At 37.9% G+C, this 23613-nt stretch overlaps 1 protein-coding gene across 1 annotated transcript in view; it reads right to left on the bottom strand.

The window, feature by feature from the left end:
• ZYG11A (zyg-11 family member A, cell cycle regulator) overlaps nucleotides 1–23613 on the bottom strand; it is a 57530-nt gene that overhangs the window by 13539 nt on the left and 20378 nt on the right. Inside the window, exons 3-8 of the mRNA XM_065879696.1 lie at nucleotides 16854–17605; nucleotides 7404–7544; nucleotides 5215–5391; nucleotides 2904–2968; nucleotides 1463–1562; nucleotides 1311–1364 (exon numbers count right to left, since the gene is read on the bottom strand). Coding sequence (XP_065735768.1) covers nucleotides 1311–1364; nucleotides 1463–1562; nucleotides 2904–2968; nucleotides 5215–5391; nucleotides 7404–7544; nucleotides 16854–17605 — 1289 coding nt within the window. The remainder of the gene's footprint in view (nucleotides 1–1310; nucleotides 1365–1462; nucleotides 1563–2903; nucleotides 2969–5214; nucleotides 5392–7403; nucleotides 7545–16853; nucleotides 17606–23613) is intronic.

The raw sequence follows: 23613 nt of genomic DNA, 5'->3' as shown, positions 1-23613 counted from the left end.
TGGTCCAGTGGCTAAGACTCCACGCTCCCAATGCAGGGGGCCTGGGTTCGATCCCTGGTCAGGGAACTAGATCCTGCATGCACGTCACAATTAAGAAGTCCACGTGTCACACAAAGATCCAGCGTGCCGCAACTAAGACCCTTTGTAGCCAAAATACATAAATAAATAAATATTTTTTAAAAACCCAATGACAAAAATTTCTCCTTTAAAAAAAAAAGAAAAGAATAAATTCAACAATATAAATTTTTTTAAATTATTGCATACCAAATCATGCCATAAATAAAGTAAAAACAGACTAACAGCCAAATGGGGAAAAATTACATGCATCCTATAAACATAAAGGAATCCTATAAATTAGAAAAAAGCCAGCAACCCTAAAGAAAAACTAAAGGCCATGAACAGACAATTCACAGACATTATAAATGACTCTTCCAAAAAAAAAAATAGGCTCAAGCCTCACCTCAGAATAAGAGAAGTGCAAAATAAAACAATGATGTACATTCTTCCATGATCAATGTTAGTATAATCATAATGTAGATACTGATTTATTAAAACTTGTAATATAAATTTATTGGGGGTTGGGAAAGGAGGTAATTTGTAGAGATATATGTAGGAGAGCCAAAATCTTATTTACCATACCAGCAGAATCACAAGATAACATCTAAAACTGATAAATCATTTTTTTCTCTCTCTTTTTTTAAAATTGGAGTATAGTTGCTTTACAATTTTGTTAGTTTCTGCTGTACAAGGAAGTGAATCAGCTATAGGTATACATATATCCCCTCCCTCTTGGACCTCCCTCCCACGCCCCCCCGGCCATCCCACCTACCTAGGTCATCACAGAGCACCAAGCTGACAGCTCCCTGTGCTATACAGCAGGTTCCCACTAGCTATCTATTTTACACATGGTAGTGTATTTATGTCAATCCTAATCTCCCAATTTGTCCCACCCTCCCCGTCCCCTCATGTCCACATATCTGTTCTCTATGTCTGCGTCTCTATTCCTGCCCTGGAAATAGGTCCATCTGTACCATTTTTCTAGATTCCACATGTATGCTTTAATATACGATATTTGTTTTTCTCTTTCTGACTTACTTCACTCTGTATGACAGACTGAAACCACAATTATAAGCATTTTATTTAGAGATATGGAGGAAAAATAGCTATATGAGTACAGAATAGTTTCTTCTGGGTAGCAGGTCTTACAGATTGTTCATTTTATAAGCTTTTTAAAATGATTTAATTTTTTAAACTATGTTCACAAATTACTTTTACTGAAAAAAAAGTTATAAAAGTGACAATTAACCTACCTTAACTGCCATGAAGAGCTCTTCTTTAAGTTGTGCAGTTTGCTCAGGTGAGAGCTATAAACAAACAAAAAGCCGAAAGTGAAATGTTAGACCTCCATCAAAGCTCCACCAAGACTAGGGAGAGAGAAAATTTGCATTCAGCGATCACATACCTGCAGGGCTAGAATAGAGGTTATGCTCACTGCCATTGTTTGCATCTTGGGGTTTTCATGCTTACAGAGCCATCTCATAACAAATTTGGCAGCATCGAACCTAAAAAACAGTATTTTTCTCACAATAAAGTTTGTGAAACTGTACATGAGAAGTGAAGAAATCAGTTAGCCTCCCCAACAAATCTTGTTTAACAAAAATAGTCTTGGACTTTTAAAGCCTCAGCTATGAAAGCAAAGAGCATTTGGCAAAAAGAAGAGAAAATCAGAAGAGGAAAAGGAGAGCATGCAAAAAAGTGTGAGTGGGAACTGCACAGCAGTCCAGTGGTTAGGACTATGCATTTTCACTGCCAAGAGCCCAGGTTTGATCCCTTGTCAGGAACTAAGATCCCACAAGCCACGAGGCATGGCGAAAAAAAAAGAACATGAGCAAAATGCACAAGATTCAAAGACTGACAGACCTAAAAAAGACTTATTTTTAGCACTCAGTTTCAACTATGATGGGTCTGAAAAAGGAAATAAGTTCCCAAGAGGTAGTCATTTTATAATCTGAATTGCAGACAATGCTAAAATGCCACAGCAAACAAATCACTTAGCTGGACAGAATTCATGGCCCTTTATTCACGGCTTTTACTCAGCTCCAACAGATGACTGCTATACAGGAATGAAGGTTAGTTGAAAAAGAGCTTCCAACTTGTCAAAAGAAAGTGAAAATACAGATTTTTTTTTTTTTTAATGAGGAAGACCACCTTCCCTACTGTACTTTTAAAAGTCAACTCTCATGTTAAGTACACGCTTTAATTAGATTTGAGAATGGCTTAGCCTACAACCTTGCATGCATAAATCAGGGCTTTGTTCATAGCACACCGTGGCTAATTTTCCTGTTGGCAGCAACTATTATTAATGGCAACTATTATTAATGTTTTGGAACTCATGAATCTGAGAGATTACAATGGCCACAAGAGGAACCCCTCTGGAGTCTACAGTGATGTTTTGTGGTTTTTTTTTAGAAAAAAGCATTATCAATAAAATAATAACAAAAAGAATGGTTAATATTTAGAACAGTCTGCACTCTTATGCTAGGCACTGTGATAAGTAACTTACAAACATCATATCTAATCCTCATAAGAGTCACTATTTTACAAATGAGGAAACTTACGCACAAAGATAATGAAAGGGCTAGGACTTGATTCGATGTTTTACTCTCTGGCGCCCATGTTCTTTCCACCCAACTGCCCTAAACTGGAATCACACTTTGGGAGACAACACTTGCAAGTATAGTACTTCCAAACACCTGTGTGGAAAAATCTCAACAGAACATTCTCCCCAAACACTTTATCTCAGCCTTAATCAGACCCTTGCTAGGCTAACAACCAAAAGCCAACAATGCTCAGAGTAACACTGGTCAACACCCCAAAATCAGATAATCCAATTTTATACTTGCCTGTCAAATGGAACATCCACAAGAATCCTGGAATTGGTTAAGGAGAGAAGGCAATTCTTCTGTAACTTAACGGAATAAAGAAAAGTAATTCTGAGCAAATGTATACTCATTCTAAATAAAGGTTCTAATTAAACATTTGGAAGGTGCTACTAATAAGCTTTTCTTATTGAGAGCTCGTTGTGTACCTGGTCCTCTCCAAGTTCTTCATTTAATCTTACTATTAAACTCTGTAACATTCACCTTTGCCTAAAGAACAATCTTTCCCTTTTTTGGCAAAGAGGCAGTCTCCCTTCTCCCTGAACCCTAGAAGGATCTATGTGGAGAGTTGCCTGCTTGTGTGTCAGTCCAAATCAATTACCGGAAGTCTGGCCCACTACTGAATGATAAATGCCTTTACCAGATCTCATAACTAATTCTGTGATAGAGCTTCTACTGTCTACCTATGATTGGTAGGGACTGAACTATGCCTTTAAAGATAGGAAAGAAAGAGAAAAGGCCTTCTAGGAAAGCTTTAGGAATAGAAAAATATAACATCTCTTTGAAAGGCCATGAGTAGGCCAGTGACATGCACTGCCATGACAGCAGTGTCTGAGGCAGGGATAGCAAACCTGAAATGCCAGCAGGAACTAGGCAGTAACATAAACAAGTGAAGAAAGCAGAGTACGAAACAATAGGGCAGTGGTAGGAATTATGGCAAACTGGAGAATTCATACCCTTCTACAGGGGCAGTTGTTACTCAGCTCCAACTGATGACTGCCACGCAGGAATTAAGACTGAATTGAGAAGGATCATCCAACTTTTCAAGAGAAAGTGGAAATACAGATTTTTTTTTAAACAAGGAAAGACCATCTTCCTTGTCGTATCTTTAATAAATCGATTCTCATTTTAAGTACACACTTCAATTAGATTTGACAAATTTAAAAAGATGTGTAACAATATCACCCACCACCACCACAAGCAACATAAAAAATATTTCCATCACCCCAAAGAGTTCCACTGTGCCCCCTTCCACTCAATCCCAACCCTGAAAATTCCAGCCCCAGAAAATTATACTGTCGTTACAGATTAGCCTTTACTAAGACTTCACATAAGTAAAATCATATGGTATCTACTCTTTTGCGTCTGGCTTATTTTGCTCAGCATATAATGTTTTTGAGATTCATCCATGTTGTATATGTATCAGTACTTCATTCCTTTGTATCACCATGTAGTATTTCCTTATATGAATATATCACAATTTGTTTATCTACTCACCTGCTGCTGGACATTAAGTTTTCAGTTTGGGGGGGATTATGAATAAAGATATTATGAGCATTTGTGTATAAGTTGTTATATGGTTATATGATTTCATTTCTCTAGGAGTAAAATGACTATGTAGCATGAAAGAGGACTTTCATGTCTAACTTTCAAAGAAATTACCAGACTGTCGAACTGGTGGTTTTATCATTTTATCTTCTTAACATCAATATATGAGAATTTCAGTTTCTCTACACTCTTGTCAACACTTGGTATTGTCAGTTTTTTTATTTCAATCAATCTAGGGGGTGTGTAGTGGTATCTAGGTGTGCAGTGGTATCCAAATGTGCTTTTAATTTGCATTTCCCTGATGGCTAAAGATACTGAGCATCTTTTCATGTGCTCATTTACCATCTGCCTATCTTCTTTGGTGAAGTATCTGTTCAAATCTTTTGCCTTCTTAAAAAATTGGTTTGTTTGTCTTGTGTTACAAACAATGTATTCTTCACATTCTGGATAAAAGTCCTCTGTCATATACATAAAATGAACATTTTCCCCAGCCCTGGATTACCTTTTCATTTTTTAATGTCTGTGTGTGTTTGAGCAGAAGCTTCTAACTTTGATGAATTCCAATTTGTTATTTTTCTTTTATGATGTATGCTTTTTGTATCCTAAGAAAACTTTGCTTACTTTGACATCACGTTTTCTTCTAGAAGTTTTACGGTTTTAGCTTTTATATTATTTAGACCTTTAATTTAGCCTTTATATTTAGGTCTATGATTCAATTCAGTTTAATTTCACACATGATGTTAAGCCTACAGGATGTGCTAAAGTGTTAGTAGTAGATGTTTCTGGGTAACTGGTTTCTGATCAATTTAAAAATTTTAAACCCTATTACTTATTTATATTTCTTATTTTTTCTATAACAAACATGAATTCCTTACCTATTTCTCTCTCTCCCTCCCTTCCTCCCTCTTTCTCTCTCTCTCAGGATGAAAAATCAGAACTAAATAAAAAATATTTTTCATATATTTGTCCTCAAGTAAGAAGCAGTCAAATATTCAAACCAAATTACCTGCTGGTAATGGGGGAAATTTTTCAGAGCCTTGAAAAGTAGACAGGTAACCTCTGACAACAGACGAACAGGCATCCCCCTGGCCAGGTCCTGGCGTGTTAAGTTGAGGGCACAAGCACTGGCTGTGAACTGCACTGGCAAATCCAATGGATGATTCCTCATTCCTATAGCCACAAGCTGAAGATGAACTTGTTTTTAGTGGCATGTGACAACATTAGCATTCTTTACACAGTCTTATTTTTGTGTTAGTTGTCAAAAATATTTGCTTATTGGGACAAAAAGTAATAGATTTTCCCCTTCCTTGGCATTTATTTTTTAGGACACCAGCAATACCTTTCAATCCAAATGTAGTCATTAACTAGCTGTGTGACTTTAGGTAACTCACTTCCTTTCTCTGGACCTCTGTTTCATCATCTGTGACTTCACAGTCATTTATTGAGCCTCAATCCACCCAAGACATTATGATAAGCACTCCAGGGGACACAACATCAATCACTTATACCCTACTCCTCAGCATAAAGCCTTATGAAAGAAATAAGGTATGTTAACAAATAACACTGTAAGGGAGGTCAAAACATGAGGCTGAAAAAAAGCACCGAAAAAGAGGTGTAAATAAAGTGCTGCCTAAGGTGGTTATGCAGGGAACAATCATTTCTGGTATGGAAGTCAAAGGCGTCATTCAGAGAACGCATTTAGGCAGGGTCTCAGATGGGATCTGGATAGGAGATGGAGGTAGGGGTGGGATGGAGAGGAATTACTACGGAAGGGAAATGTGATAAGAAAAAACATAAAGTGGACAAAAAGATGGGATGAGTCCACCAAGAGAAGGGGAAGAAATCTGAATTTGAAATAATCTGAAAAGTGGTAAAACCTAATATTAGGGAGTTCCCTGGTGGCCCAGTGGTTAGGATTTGGTGCTTTCACTGCTGTGACTGGGTTCAATCCCTGGTCGGGGATCTGGGATCCCACAAGCCATGCAACGCAGCCACAAACAACAAAAATACCCCCTAACATTAGAAAGGCAACTAGAAGAGAGACTGCGTAAGACCTAGAAACGAATATAAAATGAAGGTGTTATACTAAGCTTAGACCATACCTGCTCTAACACGCAAGGACAACGTGGTCTGCTTCGTCTATCGAATAGGGATAATCATCCTTACCCACCTCACAGACCAGTCTGCTGATACATGCATGAACCATGATTTTATGAACTGTTAAGAGACCAGAGCCCCTTACTTTGACACCTACATGAACTAAGACCTGGAATACACTTCTCCTATGGAAAATGTCTTTTTTCTATATTGCTAAACTGCTCTTAGGATTTCACTGGATTGCCATCATCAACAATATAAACATGTATGAAGTAAAATAAACATGATTTTCAAAATCAAAAATCACACAGTCTTAGATATGAAAAGGACTTTTAGAACATCTAATTCAACCTCCTCCTTACAGATGGGAAACAAAGATCCACAGTTTTTTCCTTTATACAGTACCATTTTTAAGTTATGAATAAATCTAATCTCCCATGGTACAGAAATAGCCCTAGTTTTATGGGGCTACAAAAAATTACAAATGATAAAAACAAGGTGTCTTTAAGACTCTTCATTTTTATGTTACATTTAATTTTAAATAATTGTAGTTTTCCTTCCCAAACCACTTAAAACTTCCAATTACATTTCAAATAAATTCATTCTTCTGTAAACCAAAGCAAAGTTGGCCCGATTGATACTGGTAATTTTACTTTATTCACAAAATAACTTTAAATGGTAGACTTGGTTACCTTCAATTATTGTTATTTTGTTCTGTTCTTATTGGGGATACTGTTGTTTTCTTTCAGAAAACCATATTTTAGATTTTAAAGAGTAAACAAATAAAACAATGTTTAGGCAAAGTGAATTCATGTTTAAAGATTAAGTCCTGCTTTAGACAAAATAGTGCGATGCTTCTAGAATCCCCTGCTCAGACCAAATTCAAAAATTTGAATGATTCTAATTGATTCAGAGGCTCAAAACAAGAGATGTTCTAGCAGTTTAAGCCTAACACCATTCTCCTCTATCTGTGAGGGCACTTTGCCTCACAATAGAATAAGGCATATAAGTTAACCGTATTCATCGTGTCTGGTGAACAACTTTAATTGAACCAAATAATAAGTAGTAATAAAAACTACATTTCTGCGGTGCAGTTACCTTTAAAATAGCAGGCATGGCTACTTGCGTTGCAAATGTCTCTGCGAAGAGCCTGTAGAGGGCTTCCTTCATAAAACATGACCTATTCCTGTATCGGCTCAGTGCTTCTGAAATCTGACTCATATTGGCTCCTCCAGCAACCTGGAAAACAAGGATGTTACCAATAGGTTTCACCATTCACCTTCAATCACAGGCTTTTAGAGCGTGTCCAGTGTTTGAAACAACAGATTTTCACTTAAACGTTTTAAGAGCTTTACGATCTTGATCTCATTCAATCATAATTCTAGTAGGTAAAAGTTCTTCTCAACCTCATTTCTACATGGTGGGTCCAGAGAGGTGATGTACATTGTTAAATGTAACAAACCAGTTAAGTGGTGGGGCCAGATTCAAATACCATCTCCCTACAACTATATTACAGTTGAGACCGCAACTGAATACTAGCTAGCATGGAAATTCTTAAACAACCAATAAATAACCATGAATGCATGTCTTCTAAGTACTCATATAGAATGAATTAGACAATAAAAGACAGGGAAAAGACCACGTAAAATAACTAAGATGAAAAAGGAGTTGACCAGTTATATAATTAATATTAATATAATTCTTCCTTGCTACCACTGAAGTAATAATTTCAGAAAGTCTATATATAGACTTTGGGTCTGGAGGATAATGGTATCCTCCTGATCCAAACCATCAAATCAACAAAGAATGTAGATAAAACTAGATATTACGCAGTTTTCAGCATTCCTGGGTAGTGAAGAAAAGAAGAAAATAGAGGGGTAAAATTCAGGATCCTACAAAATGAAAAGAAGAAAAACAACCTCTTCTCCACTCCACCATGACCAGTAGTCGCATCACCCATTGAAGAAACATCACATCATTAAATTGACAGAAGAGTGCTTTTGAATTAGGAACCCCATCAATTAAATGCCAATAAATAAAAAGATTCAAACCAATTCCATAAAAAGCTACTGTAAGAAATTTTTTAAAAAGCAAATCTAGGGGCTTCCCTGGTGGCGCAGTGGTTGAGTGTCCGCCTGCCGATGCAGGGGACACGGGTTCGTGCCCCGGTCCGGGAAGATCCCACATGCCGCGGAGCGGCTGGGCCCGTGAGCCATGGCCGCTGAGCCTGCGCGTCCGGAGCCTGTGCTCCACGGCGGGAGAGGCCACAACAGTGAGAGGCCCGCATACCGCAAAAAAAAAAAAAAAAAAAAAAAAGCAAATCTACATATTTCAGCTGAGAAAAATTCTTCCCATAAACCAACAACAAATCAGAAGAAAATTGTAACACAGCACTTTAAACTGAATTAAATCTTCTTAATCAGCATGTTAGGATGTGAAAAAATACCTTCAACAGAAAGATGAAACAAGGGATGATTAAACTCAGGAAAAAGACAAAATCATATCAAACAAAAATTAAGTTACAAAGTACCCAAGGAAGAGTAGAGTTGAATAAATATTTAGTAAGGAGAAGAAATGCAAGAAATAAACAAGAGAAAGAAATTTTAAGAAAGAAGAAGTAAAAAGGAATCTAAGATTGAGTGCTTATATAGAAAAAAATAAAGAAGATCCAACACACATATACTTGAAGTTTCTGGGGAAGAAATGAACTAATATTTAAATCTACTACCAAGAAAAACTTTCCAGAAATAAAAAAAAGACCTAAATCAATACACTGAAATAATCCACCAGCTACCTGGGAAAACTGACCCAGATCAAGTCTGAGACATAGCACAATATAAGGATTAAATTTAAAGATAAAGAAAAAAAACTTCAGGGCCTTCACATAAAAAGATCAAACAAATTAGAGAATTAGATTGTCATCAGACTTAACAAGCAACACACAAAGCAATGTAACAGTGGACAAGCATTTTCAAGAAAAAAGGGGAAAAAAAGGTAAACAAAGGAGTTTATATCCATGCTTGCAACTTCTAGAGGACGTATGGACAGTAAATTGTGGTTCAATTCCATAAATTTCAGCTCTTACCACAATAACCGCTGTCCATGCCCCAACCCACCCCCCAGCCACCAGCACATGCTCCTAGAGCTCCCTGCACTTAGCTTGTGAGAGCCCATGTGGGAAAACGGACCCTGCCCTCCAAATATCAGGGATCCGTACTCTGATCACTGCTTGCTGCTTCTGATAACAGGTACAAAGAGGTGAACAGCCACTGTTGTTGCACCCCCACCCCACCAACTGTTCAAAGCCCCTCTCCCACAGCTAAAGTGACTTCCAGGGGATTTAAAGGGCTGCCCCTTCATTGTTTTCTTTTTCCCCTTTTAGGAGACATTAATGACTATGACATTCAAAACAAATGCATACACAAAGGAAATTCCAAAGTGACTGCACATGCCCAGGAAAAGGCTCAAAAAAGACCTAAAAAGACCTTAAAGTTTATACTTCAGGCTGATCCTCAACACAGACCCAAAATACAAAAACAATAACAAAAGCATCAAAACCCAGGAAAGGAAAAAAACCTGATTTCCAGAGTTGCCATATTATTAGTTTCAAATGTCCAGTTTTCAACAACAAAAACAAATCATAAAGCATATTAAAAAAATAGGAAAGCATAGCCCATTCAAAAGGAAAAAGAAGAACAATCAAAAGACACAGTCCCTGGGGCTTCCCTGGTGGTGCAGTGGTTAAGAATCCACCTGCCAATGCAGGGGACATGGGTTCGAGCCCTGGTCCGGGAAGATCCCACGTGCCGCGGAGCAACTAAGCCCGTGCGCCACAACTACTGAGCCTGTGCTCTAGAGCCCATGAGCCACAACTACTGAGCCCACGTGCCACAACTATTGAAGCCCGCACACCTAGAGCCCGTGCTCCGCAACATGAGAAGCCACTTCAATGAGAAGCCCATGCACCGCAATGAAGAGTAGTCCCTGCTCGCCACAACTAGAGAAAGCCCACGTGCAGCAACGAAGACCCAATGCAGCCAAAATTTTTTTAAATTAATAGTTTTTAAAAATCTTACAATAAAAAAATCAACTCAAAATGGATCAAAGACTTAAATTTATGACCTAAAACTATAAAACTCTTACAAGGAAATATGGGGCAAAATCTTCACAATATTATACTTGGCAGTGATTTCTTGGATATGACACCAAAGGAACAAGCAACAAAAGAAATGCAGACAAACTGAACTTCATGAAAAAAGACAACCCAGAGAATGGGAGAAAATATTTGAAAATCATATATCATAAGGAATTAATATCCAGACTACACAGAGAACTCCTATAACTCAACAACAACAACAAAAAACCCCAAGCAACCTGATTTAAAAGTTGGCAAAGGACTTCATCAGACGTTTCTTCAAAGACATACCAATGGTCAATAAGCTCCTTATAAAAGATGCCCAATATCACTGATCAGTATGGAAATGCAAATCAAAACTTCAAGGGATTTCTCTGGTGGCCCAGTGGTTAAGACTCCGTGCTTCCAGTACAAGAAGTGTCGGTTCGATCCCTGGTCAGGGAATTAAAATGCCACAGGCCGCACAGTACAGCCAAAAAAAGAAATAAAATAAAAATTAAAAGGGTTATCCCCGTAAAAAGAAAAAAAACTTCAATGAGATCCACCTCACATCCATTAGTATGGCTACTACTAAAAAATTTAAAAACAGGGATTTCCCTGGTAGCGCAGTGGTTAAGAATCCACCTGCCAATGCAGGGGACATGGGTTTGATCCCTGGTCTCAGAAGATCCCACGAGCCATGGAGCAACTAAGCCCGTGCGCCAAAACTACTGAGCCTGCGCTCTAGAGCCCACGAGCCACGCTACTGAAGCCCATGTGCCCTAGAGCTCGCATGCCACAACTACTGAGCCCACACACCACAACTACTGAAGCTCACACACTCTAGGGACCACGTGCCACAATTACTGAGCCCACGTGTTGCAAATACTGAAGCCCACACGTCTAGAGCCCGTGCTCCACAACAAGAGAAGCCACCGCAGTGAGAAGCCTGTGCACCGCAACAAAGAGTAGCCCCCCGCTTGCCACAAATAGAGAGGAAGCCTGTGTGCAGCAACAAAGACCCAACCCAGCCAAAAATAAATTTAAATAAAATTTTTTAAAGTCTCTGCTGCTATTTACAATAGCCAGGACATGGAAGCAACCTAAGTGTCCATCGACAGATGAATGGATAAAGAAGATGTGGCACATATATACAATGCAATATTACTCAGCCATAAAAAGAAACAATAAAATTGAGTTATTTGTAATGAGGTAGATGGGCCAAAGTCTGTCATACTGAGTGAGGTAAGTCAGAAAGAGAAAAACAAATACCGTATGCTAACACATATATATGGAATCTTAAAAAAAAAAAAAGTTCTGGAGAACCTAGGGGCAGGAGGAATAAAGACACAGATGTAGAGAATGGACTTGAGGACATGGGGAGGGGGAAGGGTACGCTGGGATGAAGTGAGAGAGTGGCATGGACATATATACACTACCAAATGTAAAACAGATAGCTAGTGGGAAGCAGCCACACCACACAGGAAGATTAGCTCGGTGCTATGTGACCACCTAGAGGGGTGGGATAGGGAGGGTGGGAGGGAGACACAAGAGGGAGGAAATATGGGGATATATGTATATGTATAGCTGATTCACTTTGTTATAAAGCAGAAACTAACACACCATTGTAAAGCAATTATACTCCAATAAAGATGTTAAAAAAAATTTTAATGTCTCTGCTAACCTTTAAAAAATAAAAAATTTAAAATTAAAAAACAGAAAATAATATATGTTGGCAAGTATGTGAAGAAAATGGAAGATTTGTGCACTGTTAGTGGGAATGTAAAATTGTACAGCTGCTGTAGAAAACAGTATGGCAGTTCCTCAAAAAATTAATAGAATTACCATAAGATCTAGCAATTCCACTTCAGGATATATACCAAAAGAATTAAAAGCAGGGTCTTGGGAGTTCCCTGGTGGCCTATTGGTTAGGATTCCGGGCTTTCACTGCTGTGGCCCAGGTTCAATCCCTGGAACTGAGATCCCTCAAGCTGTGTGGCACAGAAAAAAAAAAAAAAGGCAGGGTCTCGAAGGGATATTTGTATACCCATGCTCATAACAACATTATTCACAATTACCAACACAGCCAAAACATGGAAGCAACCCAAGTGTTCATCAATGATACACAGACAAGCAAAATGCGGTAAACACATAATGGATGTTATTCAACCTGAAAAAGGCAGTATGCCACAACCCTGAGGATGCTATGCAAAGTGAAATGAGCCAGTCACAAAAAGACAAGTACTGTATGATTCCACTTACATGAGGTAGTTAGAATAGTCAAATTCATAGGGACAAAAGTAGAATGGGAGTTGTCAGGGTCCAGGGAGAAGGGGTAATGGGAGTTAGTGTTTAATGGGTATAGAATTTCAGCCTTACAAGATGAAAAGAGCTATGAAGATGAATGGTGGTGATGGCTGAACAAAATTATGAATGTATGTAAAACCACTGAACTATACACTTAAAAAAGATTAAAATGATAAATTTTATGTTATATGTATTTTACCATCCCCTCCCAAAAAATGGGAACATGAACTGACACAGGGTGATTTCCAAGACATACTGCTTAGTAAAAAAAGCAAAGTGTAGACTACATATACTATGCTACCTATTGTGTAAGAAGAGGAAATTTAAAAACCTAAATATATGTGCTTAGTACTTTGACTATACTCTCAGTCCAGAGGTAAAAGAAAGAACTGCAAACATATCTTCAACTTTTTTTAGTAGGTTTGTGTTTCAAAGTAGTATAGGTGTGGGACTTACCTGGTGGCGCAGTGTTTAAGACTCTGCGCTCCAATGCAGGGGTCCCGGGTTCAATCCCTGGCCAGGGAACTAGATCCCACATGCATGCCGCAACTAAGAGTTCGCATGCCACAACTAAGGAGCCGGAGACCCGCAACTAAGGAGCCCTCCTGCTGCAACTAAGACCCGGTGTGACCGAATAAATAAATAAATAATGTAAAAGAAAAAAACAGGTAGTATAGGTGTAGCAACTCTGCAACTATTTTATATGTGTTGTAGGATTAAGCAAACGTACTGACGCTTTTGAGAGCCAAAGTTCTCACTGTGGGAAAGAGAGATACAAATACAGAATGTGGAAGGGCAAAGAACAGTGTGAGGATGGTCATTTGGAAGTACCACTTTTAAACTTACTTCATCTATTTCTTGGCTCTGTTTGCTGAGAGGGCTTAAAAACACATCTAGTACTCAGCTATTGGTTTCCTCCTAAAAGGAACCAGGGCTTCTGGGAGAAATGTCTAATTCCAAGGCCAAAACAGAGAAGTGTAAGAAGCCCAGAACATCTTAGTTTGCCAGAAAGTAAAGAAGTACTCAAAATAATAACAACAACAAAAATGGGGGCATGTAAAAACTGACACGGAGGAGCTCTCATTGGCCAACCTGTGACAAATTGAGCATCAAAATAATTAAGAAGAGTAATGAATTATAAATCATTGAAAACATCAGGAATCAATGAGTCCACATTGAGGATACGTTAGACTTGCTAAATGTAGAAAGGAGAGCTGGAGTTGGAAGATCACCACTTTGCAGCCACTGCAGTAAAGATTAGTTCAGGTAAGAAACATCAATGGATGCTGAATCTAGATCAGAAAGTTTGATGAGGACCAGGATATTGGCATAGTCTTCTAATATCTTATATATTGCTTATTCGTTTCAAGAGGAATAGTATTACCTACATAGTGTAGAAACAATACAACAGTATATAGATAATATTTTATCTGCACCTGGCTATTTTACCTAGTACCTGAACAATACTTTGACCAAGTGATGAAAAGTAACTTCACTAATGAGGGGCACTGTGTGCTTCATGTTGTAATATACTTGAGAAGGACACAACATCCCTTATGTGGTATTCCGGGCAGAGATGGGAGAACCTGAATATAATTATGAGGAAGCATCAGACTAACCCAAAATGAGGAGTATTCTTCAAAAAAGCCAACGAAACAACGCTGGTCTGTATTCTTCAAAAATATCAATGTAACAAAGAACAGGAAGGACTAAGGAACTCTTCTAGTTTCAATTATAAAGAAATATGACAACTGAATGCAAAAATAATCCTGGACTAAAAGGAAAAATATTTTATAAAGGGCATTACTGGGATAATATATATATAGTAGATTATATAAAAGTATTACGTCAATGCTAAATTTCCTGAAATTTGATAGCTGCACTGTGGTCATCCTTGAGACTATCCTTGCTCTCAGAAGAGTCCAAGAGACTATCCTTGCTCTAGGATATACAAACCCAAGTATGTTAAGGAGCAGAGGGGCATGATGTATGCAACCTACCCTCAAGAAAAAAACTCTGTGCGTGTGTGTGCACGTGTGTGTACACGTGCATGTAGAGATGAAATATGAAAAAACACATTTGGAAAAATGTTTAAAGTTAGTGACCTGCAAAGTTAAAAATTATTTCAAAATAATTTTTCAAGTACTAGACATAGATCAACTGCCCAACGACCTACACATTATTAAGAATCTAAACGCTGGATATATTCTAAAATTTTTTAAAGTTTTGTGATCATTCAGATGTAAGAGCTGAAAGAGAAACAAAGGATAAGCCATAGTAAGGCTAAGCGGAAGACCAGATAGCTGTTGCATCACCCTCTCTCTCCAGGGCTTCCTATAGATGTCATTACAAAACAGTCCTCAAAAGGGATTCTTGCTACGCCCCACCAGTGGATCAACAAGGATTTCTTAGCAAATGAAAATGTTACATGGCTTTTAATACTAATGGCGGGTGCCCTTTCCACCCATTTTAGAGCAATTTTAAGTACATGTTGCCCACTCTAACACTGGGTGCAGGAAATAACACATACTTGTTCTGTTAGGTTTTCACTAACACTTAATTTTATCCATTTTAATTTAAGCAAACTTTTGATTAACCCAAACAAAAATACTTAGTATATTTTGCATCTGATTCGAGCAATACATATTTCTCTTAAACATAAGATTTTCTGAAACAGACCTTTTAAACTTACCATACCTTACACTCCATGTAAGTCTAGATTAAGATCTTTAGAGTTTCTTAGTACTAGGAAGATTATGGTCTCTCCTCTCCATCCCCACAATATCCAACACTGTATATAAGGCATAATTTAAAATTTTCAAAATAAACTAAACTTTCATGTATACCAGATAAAGTTTACTGAAAGAAAACTCCTCTCATTTTCTTTTGGTGTACCCACTTTGACAGTATCTTACCTACATGCATAATCTGCCTACAGAATATTCTAGCACTTGTCCAATATTACTGTATATATCAGGAGTTGATGTGTTAAAATCTATTCTTTTTAATCACTGTGGTCTTTTGATCATTGTGACACTAAATGCCATTAATCTGAAACTGGCCTAGGTGTTCATTCGTGGTAAACATCCCTACTATACACATTTAATTTGAAAGTTCAAATTATCTATTTGTAGCCTAATGATGTAACTGATGGCTTCCACCTTCATTAACAAGCCAGAAAATTAAAAGGACTTTAAAATACAACAATTGCTATTTTCAAATCAAAAGAATAAAATTGTGAAAACAACTAATGACTGTAAATCACTTTTCTCTCTCACCCTAGGAAAAATTACATAAAGTATAATTATTTTTTTTAAGGGGTTCTTTTAAAGTGTTGGTTCTGAACCCTGGCTGCACACTAGAATTACGTGCAAGCTTTCAAAATCCTGATGCCCAGAACAAGTCCCAGACCAATTAAATCAGAGTCTCTGGGGAATGGGACACAAGCATCAGTGTATTTTAAAGCTTCCAAAGTGTTTATAATGTACAACTGAGGTAGAAAGCCACTGTTTTAAAAGAGAAATATTCTAGGACATAAATATTTAAATATATGCTGCTTTAAAAACAGCACCATGAGAGGCTATAAACATATTCCAGCAGTGTTCAATGCTTTTTTCTTAAGACTCTTTTAAAAATTGCTTTTTGTCATACCTTCACCAAAAATGGTGTTAGGCATATTGATCACCTGCCTTATTCATTATATTTAGCTGTTACTAGAGGTGAAAACACTAGTTTTAGAGTCACAAAAACCAGGAAACAAGTCTCAGCTCTATCATTTAATACTTCTATGACTGTGGATAAGGAGCTTAACTTCCCTGAGCTTCCATTTCCTCATCCATAAAAAACAATGTGCATGACATCTGGCACATAAGAGGTAATGTATAAATGGTTCTGCTTATCATTATCAAACCAGACTCGAAGACGTGGAGGCTAGGACTGTATCTTGTTTAAGGTTATATTTTCACAACCTACCACACAGTAGCTACGCAATAATTCTTAATTAAGCTCCTTAAGAATTTTTTAATCTGACTTTGTAACCCTAATGCCTAGTACAGATTCTGATATAAAACAAAAACTTTAAAATGTTTTGAACAAACGAAACAAACTTATTTCAGTAAAGAACAAACCCTCAAGTCTTGGGCCGTAGCAAAGAATTCAGAATAACCAGCATCCGTAGCCAACAGTCCCACAAATTGCATCGCAGGCCGCTGCTGTATAAACAGTTCTACAGCTTCATCAGTGATGCAACTGCCCCCAGAAATGTCCAGTGACACGATGTTAGGCAGAATATCCTTCTGCTGTAGCAAATGAAAAGCTAGATCTGACTTGAGTTGCCTGTGATCAGAAATATCAAGGTGAAGCAGACATTTAAGTTCTCTAATGACTGCGAGAATCTGTGGTTTGGTCATGGTCAGGCATTTTAGATAGTGCATTGTGAGAGATCTGAGTCGATCCTTACAGGTGAGGAGCGCAGAGATGTCAGTGACCAGAGTATTGGAGATATCCAAGCTTTCCAGTCTGGGTAACTGAGAAACATTAGCCAGGTCTTCACTATGAAAACAAACACTGAAAACACTTAAGATGCGAAGACCGGTGAGCTGACCAAAGAACAACAGTCTTGAATTGCGAGGGATGCTTGCTGAGTCCAACAGGAGACAGCGGAGGTTTTGCTGGATCCAGCTATTGCTGCAGAGTCCACGTAGGATGTCTGGAATTGAGAGGTCAGCGTGTACTGCAGTAGCATCCAGTTCAATGAGTCTGTGATGGCAGAAGGCTTGTGTGAATGCAGCTGTAGATATTTTAGCTTTTTGAATACTGACCAGCTTCAGTTTCATTTGGTTGCCTCGGAAAATGCTTGCCGTTCTATCAGTCAGCTTGCCTATAAGAGAACCAGAACCAGCTTGTAATAACAACTAAATCTCATGCCTTTTCCAGGAGGTGTTATGGCCAAAGAACTTTGACAGATGCTAATAATAACAACAATAATGACCTACATTTACTGCTTACTCTGTGCCAAGCACTGTTCTAAACCCTTTACTCAAATCATCTCATTTACTCTTTACAATAACACCATGACAGAACTAGGATTATTACCATCTTATAGCCGAGGAAACTCGAGCTTAAAGAGGTTCAGTAACTTGCTCAAGGTCAAAATGTGTGGCAGAATCAAGAATCAAAACCAGTTTGACTCCACATCCCACAGTTTTAACCACAGCAACCTTGTTCACAGAAAAAAAAGAACAAAATAAAAAAGGTAGGTAAGTATAGGGTATATAATATGAAAACAGCACTAATGACTACTTTTAACCAAAGTAGTACACAGCCTTTGGTAAGTCACTTACCTCTCTAGGCCTCATTCTCCTCATCTGTAAAATGAGTGGGTTACACTAGATTTCATTTAGAAACGATTTACTAAGCATCTTCTATGTGTGAGATCCCATGTTAAGTAATAGGCTCACAAGGTAATTAGACACCTGTGACCATAAAGAATTCAGTCTAGGAAGCATGTCAGGCAAATAAATTATTATAATAATGTATTATATCGAACGGTGATTCATACCAGGTACTGAATCAATACAAATGAGGTTAACATCGGGGAAGGTTTTTAAGATGGAATATCAGTTTCCCAGGGTGAAGGTGAAGGGTGGAAGAACATGCCAAAGACATGGAGGCACAGAACAACAGATTTTTCAGAATGACCCTAAGTAGATCAGTGCTACTGGCCCATAGCGTACAAGGGGAAGCATGGCTGGAAATGAAAATGGAGAGGGAGGTAAAACGCAGATGGGGCCTGTAAACAAAGTAGGTAACTCAGACATTTACCCTATAAACAATAATGAACAACTCAAAATTTTTAAGCAAAAAAAAAAAAAAGAATGGTCATCATTATTTTTTTTAGAAAGACCAATTATGTGATAATGTAACAAGAATTAGGATGGTATTTGATGGGAGTGAGATGGGGCAAGAGTTTATTAATGATTTTAATGATGAGAAATGAAAGTTTAAACTGACAGAACATGGTAGCTGAATGGGCTAGGGGAAAGAACTGAGGAAAAAGGTGTATAAGATGGTTCACAAGTTCCCAGTTTGAGTTGGGCTGTGCTACTAAGATAGGAAAAAGGAAACCCCAATATTCAAGGCTTTGAGAAGGAACTTATTACATTTATTCAACAAATATCAAGTGCTCAAGGTATACAAAGTGCTATGCTACATGCTGAGGATGGTGAATGAGACAGACATGGCTCCTGCCATCTTGGGGTTTATTTACATCCTAGAAGGAGAACACAGATACAAAAGAATATAAAACAAGCAGAATACTACTAACATTAAAAATGTAGTCAGTGTTCTAAAGGAAACAAACAAGACAAGAATATAATATAGGGGTGGGGAAAAGGAGGAGGAGGACAAGAATCTTCTGTCTCTCGGTGAGGTATGAGGAGGCAACATTTAAGCTGAGGCCAAAAGGATATGAAAAGCAAAGGCAGCTGTCATTCCAGACACGAGGAGCTAAAGACCTGATATAGGAAAGAGCTTGGCTTTTTCTGTGAAATGAGAGAAAAGCAGTGTGGCTGAAGCATAGTTGGTGAAGGGGATACCAGCATCTGACAGGTTAGAGACAGAGGCAAGAGTCAGACCTTACAGGCCAGGGTAAATAATTGGCATTTCTCCTAAGTACAAGGAGAAGCCTTTAAAGAGTGGCAGAGGTGTAGACAGATCTGATTAAGGCATAAGAGGACTGCTCTCTGCCGTGTGGCAGAGCTTGGCGAGGGGCAGAATTGGAGGTAAGGAAACCATTTGGGAGACCAGGGGAGAAGCAAGAGAAAGGTGTCAATGACAGGGGCTAGGAGGAAAAGAACGTTTGAGATAGGTATTTTGAAGACAGAAAATGTGTCAACAGAATCAAGGGTAGAGGGAGGAGGAATGAAAAATGACTCCTAAGTCACTGAACAACTAGGAAGATTTTGAGATGGGAGGAAATGGCAGTGTAGCAGATGCTGTGATGTGACACCAGATCACATTTAGAGATAAAGGACTTACTATTTGAGCTGCTGGGAATGCCACCAACTGACAGCCCTCATCTATGGGGACTGCATCAGCTGAAAAGAACTGCTTCACCCATGGTCATACCACTTTCCCATGGAAACCCATATCCCAAGACTGTGTTGGGAGGTATAAAGATCCAGCCCTCACGCCCTAATGCAACACAGATCTGAGTAGTTATTCCACCTTCAGGACTTCCCATAAGATCAGCCAAGGTCTTCTCAGTTCTACATATTTTAAATCTAAAAGACTGAAGCATAAACATTTGGAATTAAACAGCATAGAGACAGTATTTAAAACCATGGGAATGGATGACATGAGAATGTAAGACGAAAAGGAACAAGGATCAAGTACCAAAAAGCATCTACATTTAAGATCAAATAGCAGAATGAGGAATAATAGCCATGATAATAACTAACCGTTTTTGAATGTTCTGAACATTTTAGATATACTAACTCCCTGAATCCTCATAAAACCCAATGAAGTATGTATTATTATTAGTCATACTTTACAGATGAGATGAGGCATAAGGAACTTAAGTAACTGGCCCATGGAAATGGTGGCAAACCCAAATAGTCTGGCACCAAAGCCAGAACTCTTACCCTTTCTGTACTACCCTTCAAGGGAAGCTAGATGAGCAGACAGATAAGCAGCAGCCACTGAGGTAGAAGAAAACCAAAAGAATATGATGATTCAGCAGCCCAGAGAAGAGTTATAAGATATGTAAGAGGTATCCTGGATATGTGGTTCTGGAGCTTAGAATAAAGACCTGCACTGGAAACTCTGGGAAATTCAAGTAGAAGTGGTTGCTAAACCAAACAAAATTACCCAGGTAGTGTACAAAGTGAGAAGGGTACCCAAGACAGACACTTGAGGAACATAAAACATTTAACGTATATACGGAGAAACAGAGGCATACAAACAAAATTGTGGAATAGTAACCAAGGATAAAATTAAAAAACAAAGTACTCTAAGCCAGGGAAGTTGAGAGTAATAAACATTGCCATACATACAAGAACCCCTGATGATTTAATAAATCTAGGAAGGTAACAATCATCTATGGCCACCAAAAGTGAAAAACAACCAGGCAATCAGACTTTATTAACACCCTTAAGAAGGACAGGGCACTACCAAACATCAAACCTGAATCTGATCAAGCCTCTACCTCTAATTTCCAATTTATAGGAATTACAAGGATTAGAGAAACATGTCAAATCATTGCAGTCAAACAATGGTAAAGTCCAGATTGTAGGACACTTTACAAAACAAATGACCAGTTTCTTTAAAAAAAAAAAGAAAATAACTGGAAAATCCCAAAATACATGGAGATTAAACAACACACTTCTAAATAACATGAGTCAAAGAAAAAATGTGAAGAGAAACTGAAAAATATTTTGAATTAAATGAAAATGAAAACACAACTTATCAAAATCTATGGGATGCAGCAAAGGCAGTGCTTAGAGGGAAAGTTATAGCCCTGAATGTATATATTAGAAAAGAAAGATCTAAAATCAATAATCTAAGTTCCCATCTGAGGAAACTAGAAAAAGAAGAGCAAATTAAATTCAAAGTAAGCAGAAAAAAAGAAATAAGAATTAGAGCAGAGGGAGTAACATCAGCAACATGGCAGAGTGAAACACTACCGTGGTCTCTCCCCTTCAATCTACAACCAATAAAACATCCATCCACAATGCACATATAAACAGCTCATATAACTCAATAGCAAAAAAACAAACAACTCGATTTAAAAATGGGCAAAGACCTGAAAAGACATTTCTCCAAAGACATGCATATGCCCAACAGGCATATGAAAAGATGCTCAACATCCCTAATCACCAGGGAAATGCAAATCAAAACCACAATGAGATGTCACCTCATACCTATCAGAACGGCTATCATCAAAAAGAACACAAATAACAAATGTTGGCAAGAATGTGAAGAAAAGGGAACCCTCATAAGCTGTTGGGTGGGAATGTAAATTGGTACAGCTACTGTGGAAAACATCATGGAGGTTTCTCAAAAAAACTGAACTACCATATGACCAGCAATTCCACTCCTGGGTATATATCCGAAGAAAAAATGACAACACTAATCTGAAAAGATACATACATCCCAATGTTCATAGCAGCACTATTTACAACTACCAAGATACAGAAGCAGGGCTTCCCTGGTGGTGCAGTGGTGAAGAATCCGCCTGCCAATGCAGGGGACATGGGTTCGAGCCCTGGTCCAGGAAGATCTCACATGCTGTGGAGCAACTAAGCCCATGCAGCACAACGACTGAGTCTTCACTCTAGAGACCACGAGCCACAACTACTGAAGCCCACGCACCTAGAGCCTGTGCTCCACAACGAGCAGCCACCACAATGGGAAGTCCATGCACTGCAACAAAGAGTAGCTCCTGCTCTATGCAACCAGAGAAAGCCTGCGCGCAGCAACGAACACCCAACACAGCCAAAAATAAATAAATTAAATTAAAAAAAAAAAAAAGACATGGAAGCAACCAAAGTGTCCATCAACAGATGAATGGATACCAGCCTTACAACAAATGTTAAATGAACTTCTCTAGGTGGGAAACACAAGAGAAAAAGACCTACAAAAACAAACCCAAAATAATTAAGAAAATGGCAACAGGAACATACATAAAGATGAATGGATAAAGAAGGTGTGTGTGTATGTGTGTGTGTGTGTGTGTGTATAACATTTACATTTATATTACATTTTTATATATAATTTTTATATTTATATATTTTATATATTTATATTTATATAAAATGGAATAATACTCAGCCATAAAAGAGAACAAAATTTGTCCATTTGCAGCAACATGGATGGATTCAGAAAGCATGATGCTAAGTGAAATAAGTCAGACAAAGAAAGACAAATACTGTATGATATCACTTATATGTGGAACTTAAAAAAAATACAACTAGTGAATATAACAAAAAAAGAAGACGACACACAGATATAGAGAAGAAACTAGTGATTACCAGTGTGTGTATGTGGGCAATAATAGAGGTAGGGGACTGGGAAGTACAAACTACTGGTGTAAGAAAGGCTACAAAGATGTACTGTACAACACAGTAAATATAGCCAATATTCTGTAATAACTGTAAATGGACTATAACCTTTAAAAATTATATACAAATTTGAAAATTAAAAAAATAAAGAGGATGAATAATGTACCAAAAAAACCCTATTATCAAAATGGCAAGAAGTAAGTACTGGCAAGGACGTGGGAACCCTCATATACTGTTAGTGGGAATGTAGATTGGTGCAGTCACTATGGAAAACAGTATGGAGAGTCCCACAAAATTACAAATAGAACTGCCATATAATCTAGCTATCCCACTTCTGGGTAGTTATCCAAAGAATAAAAAAAACATTAATTCAAAAAGATACATGCACCCCTATGGTCACTGCAGCATTGTTTACAATAACAAAGACATGGAAACAATCTAAGTGCCCATCAACAGATGAATGGATAAAGAAGATGCGGAATATGTACAATAGAATACTACTCAGCCATTAAAAAAAATGAAATCTTAGCATTTCTGACAACATGGATGGACCTTGACGGTATTATGCTCAGTGAAATTAGTCAGAGAAAGACAAATACTATATAATTTCACTCTTATGTGGAATATAAACAAACAAAATATGAAAAACTAAACCAAACAGAAACATGTAGATAGAAAAAACAGAGTAGTGTTTATCAGACAGGAAGAAGTGGAGGGGAGGGCAAAACAGGTAAAGGGGATCAACTGTATGGTGACAGAGGAAACTAAATTTTTGGTGGTGGGTACACCGTATTTCTATACAGAAGGAGAAATATATTCTGTACAT

This window comes from Phocoena phocoena, chromosome 1, assembly GCF_963924675.1.
Source record: "Phocoena phocoena chromosome 1, mPhoPho1.1, whole genome shotgun sequence".
NCBI classification, from domain to species: Eukaryota; Metazoa; Chordata; class Mammalia; order Artiodactyla; family Phocoenidae; genus Phocoena; species Phocoena phocoena.
This window is presented reverse-complemented; position numbering and strand designations above follow the sequence as displayed.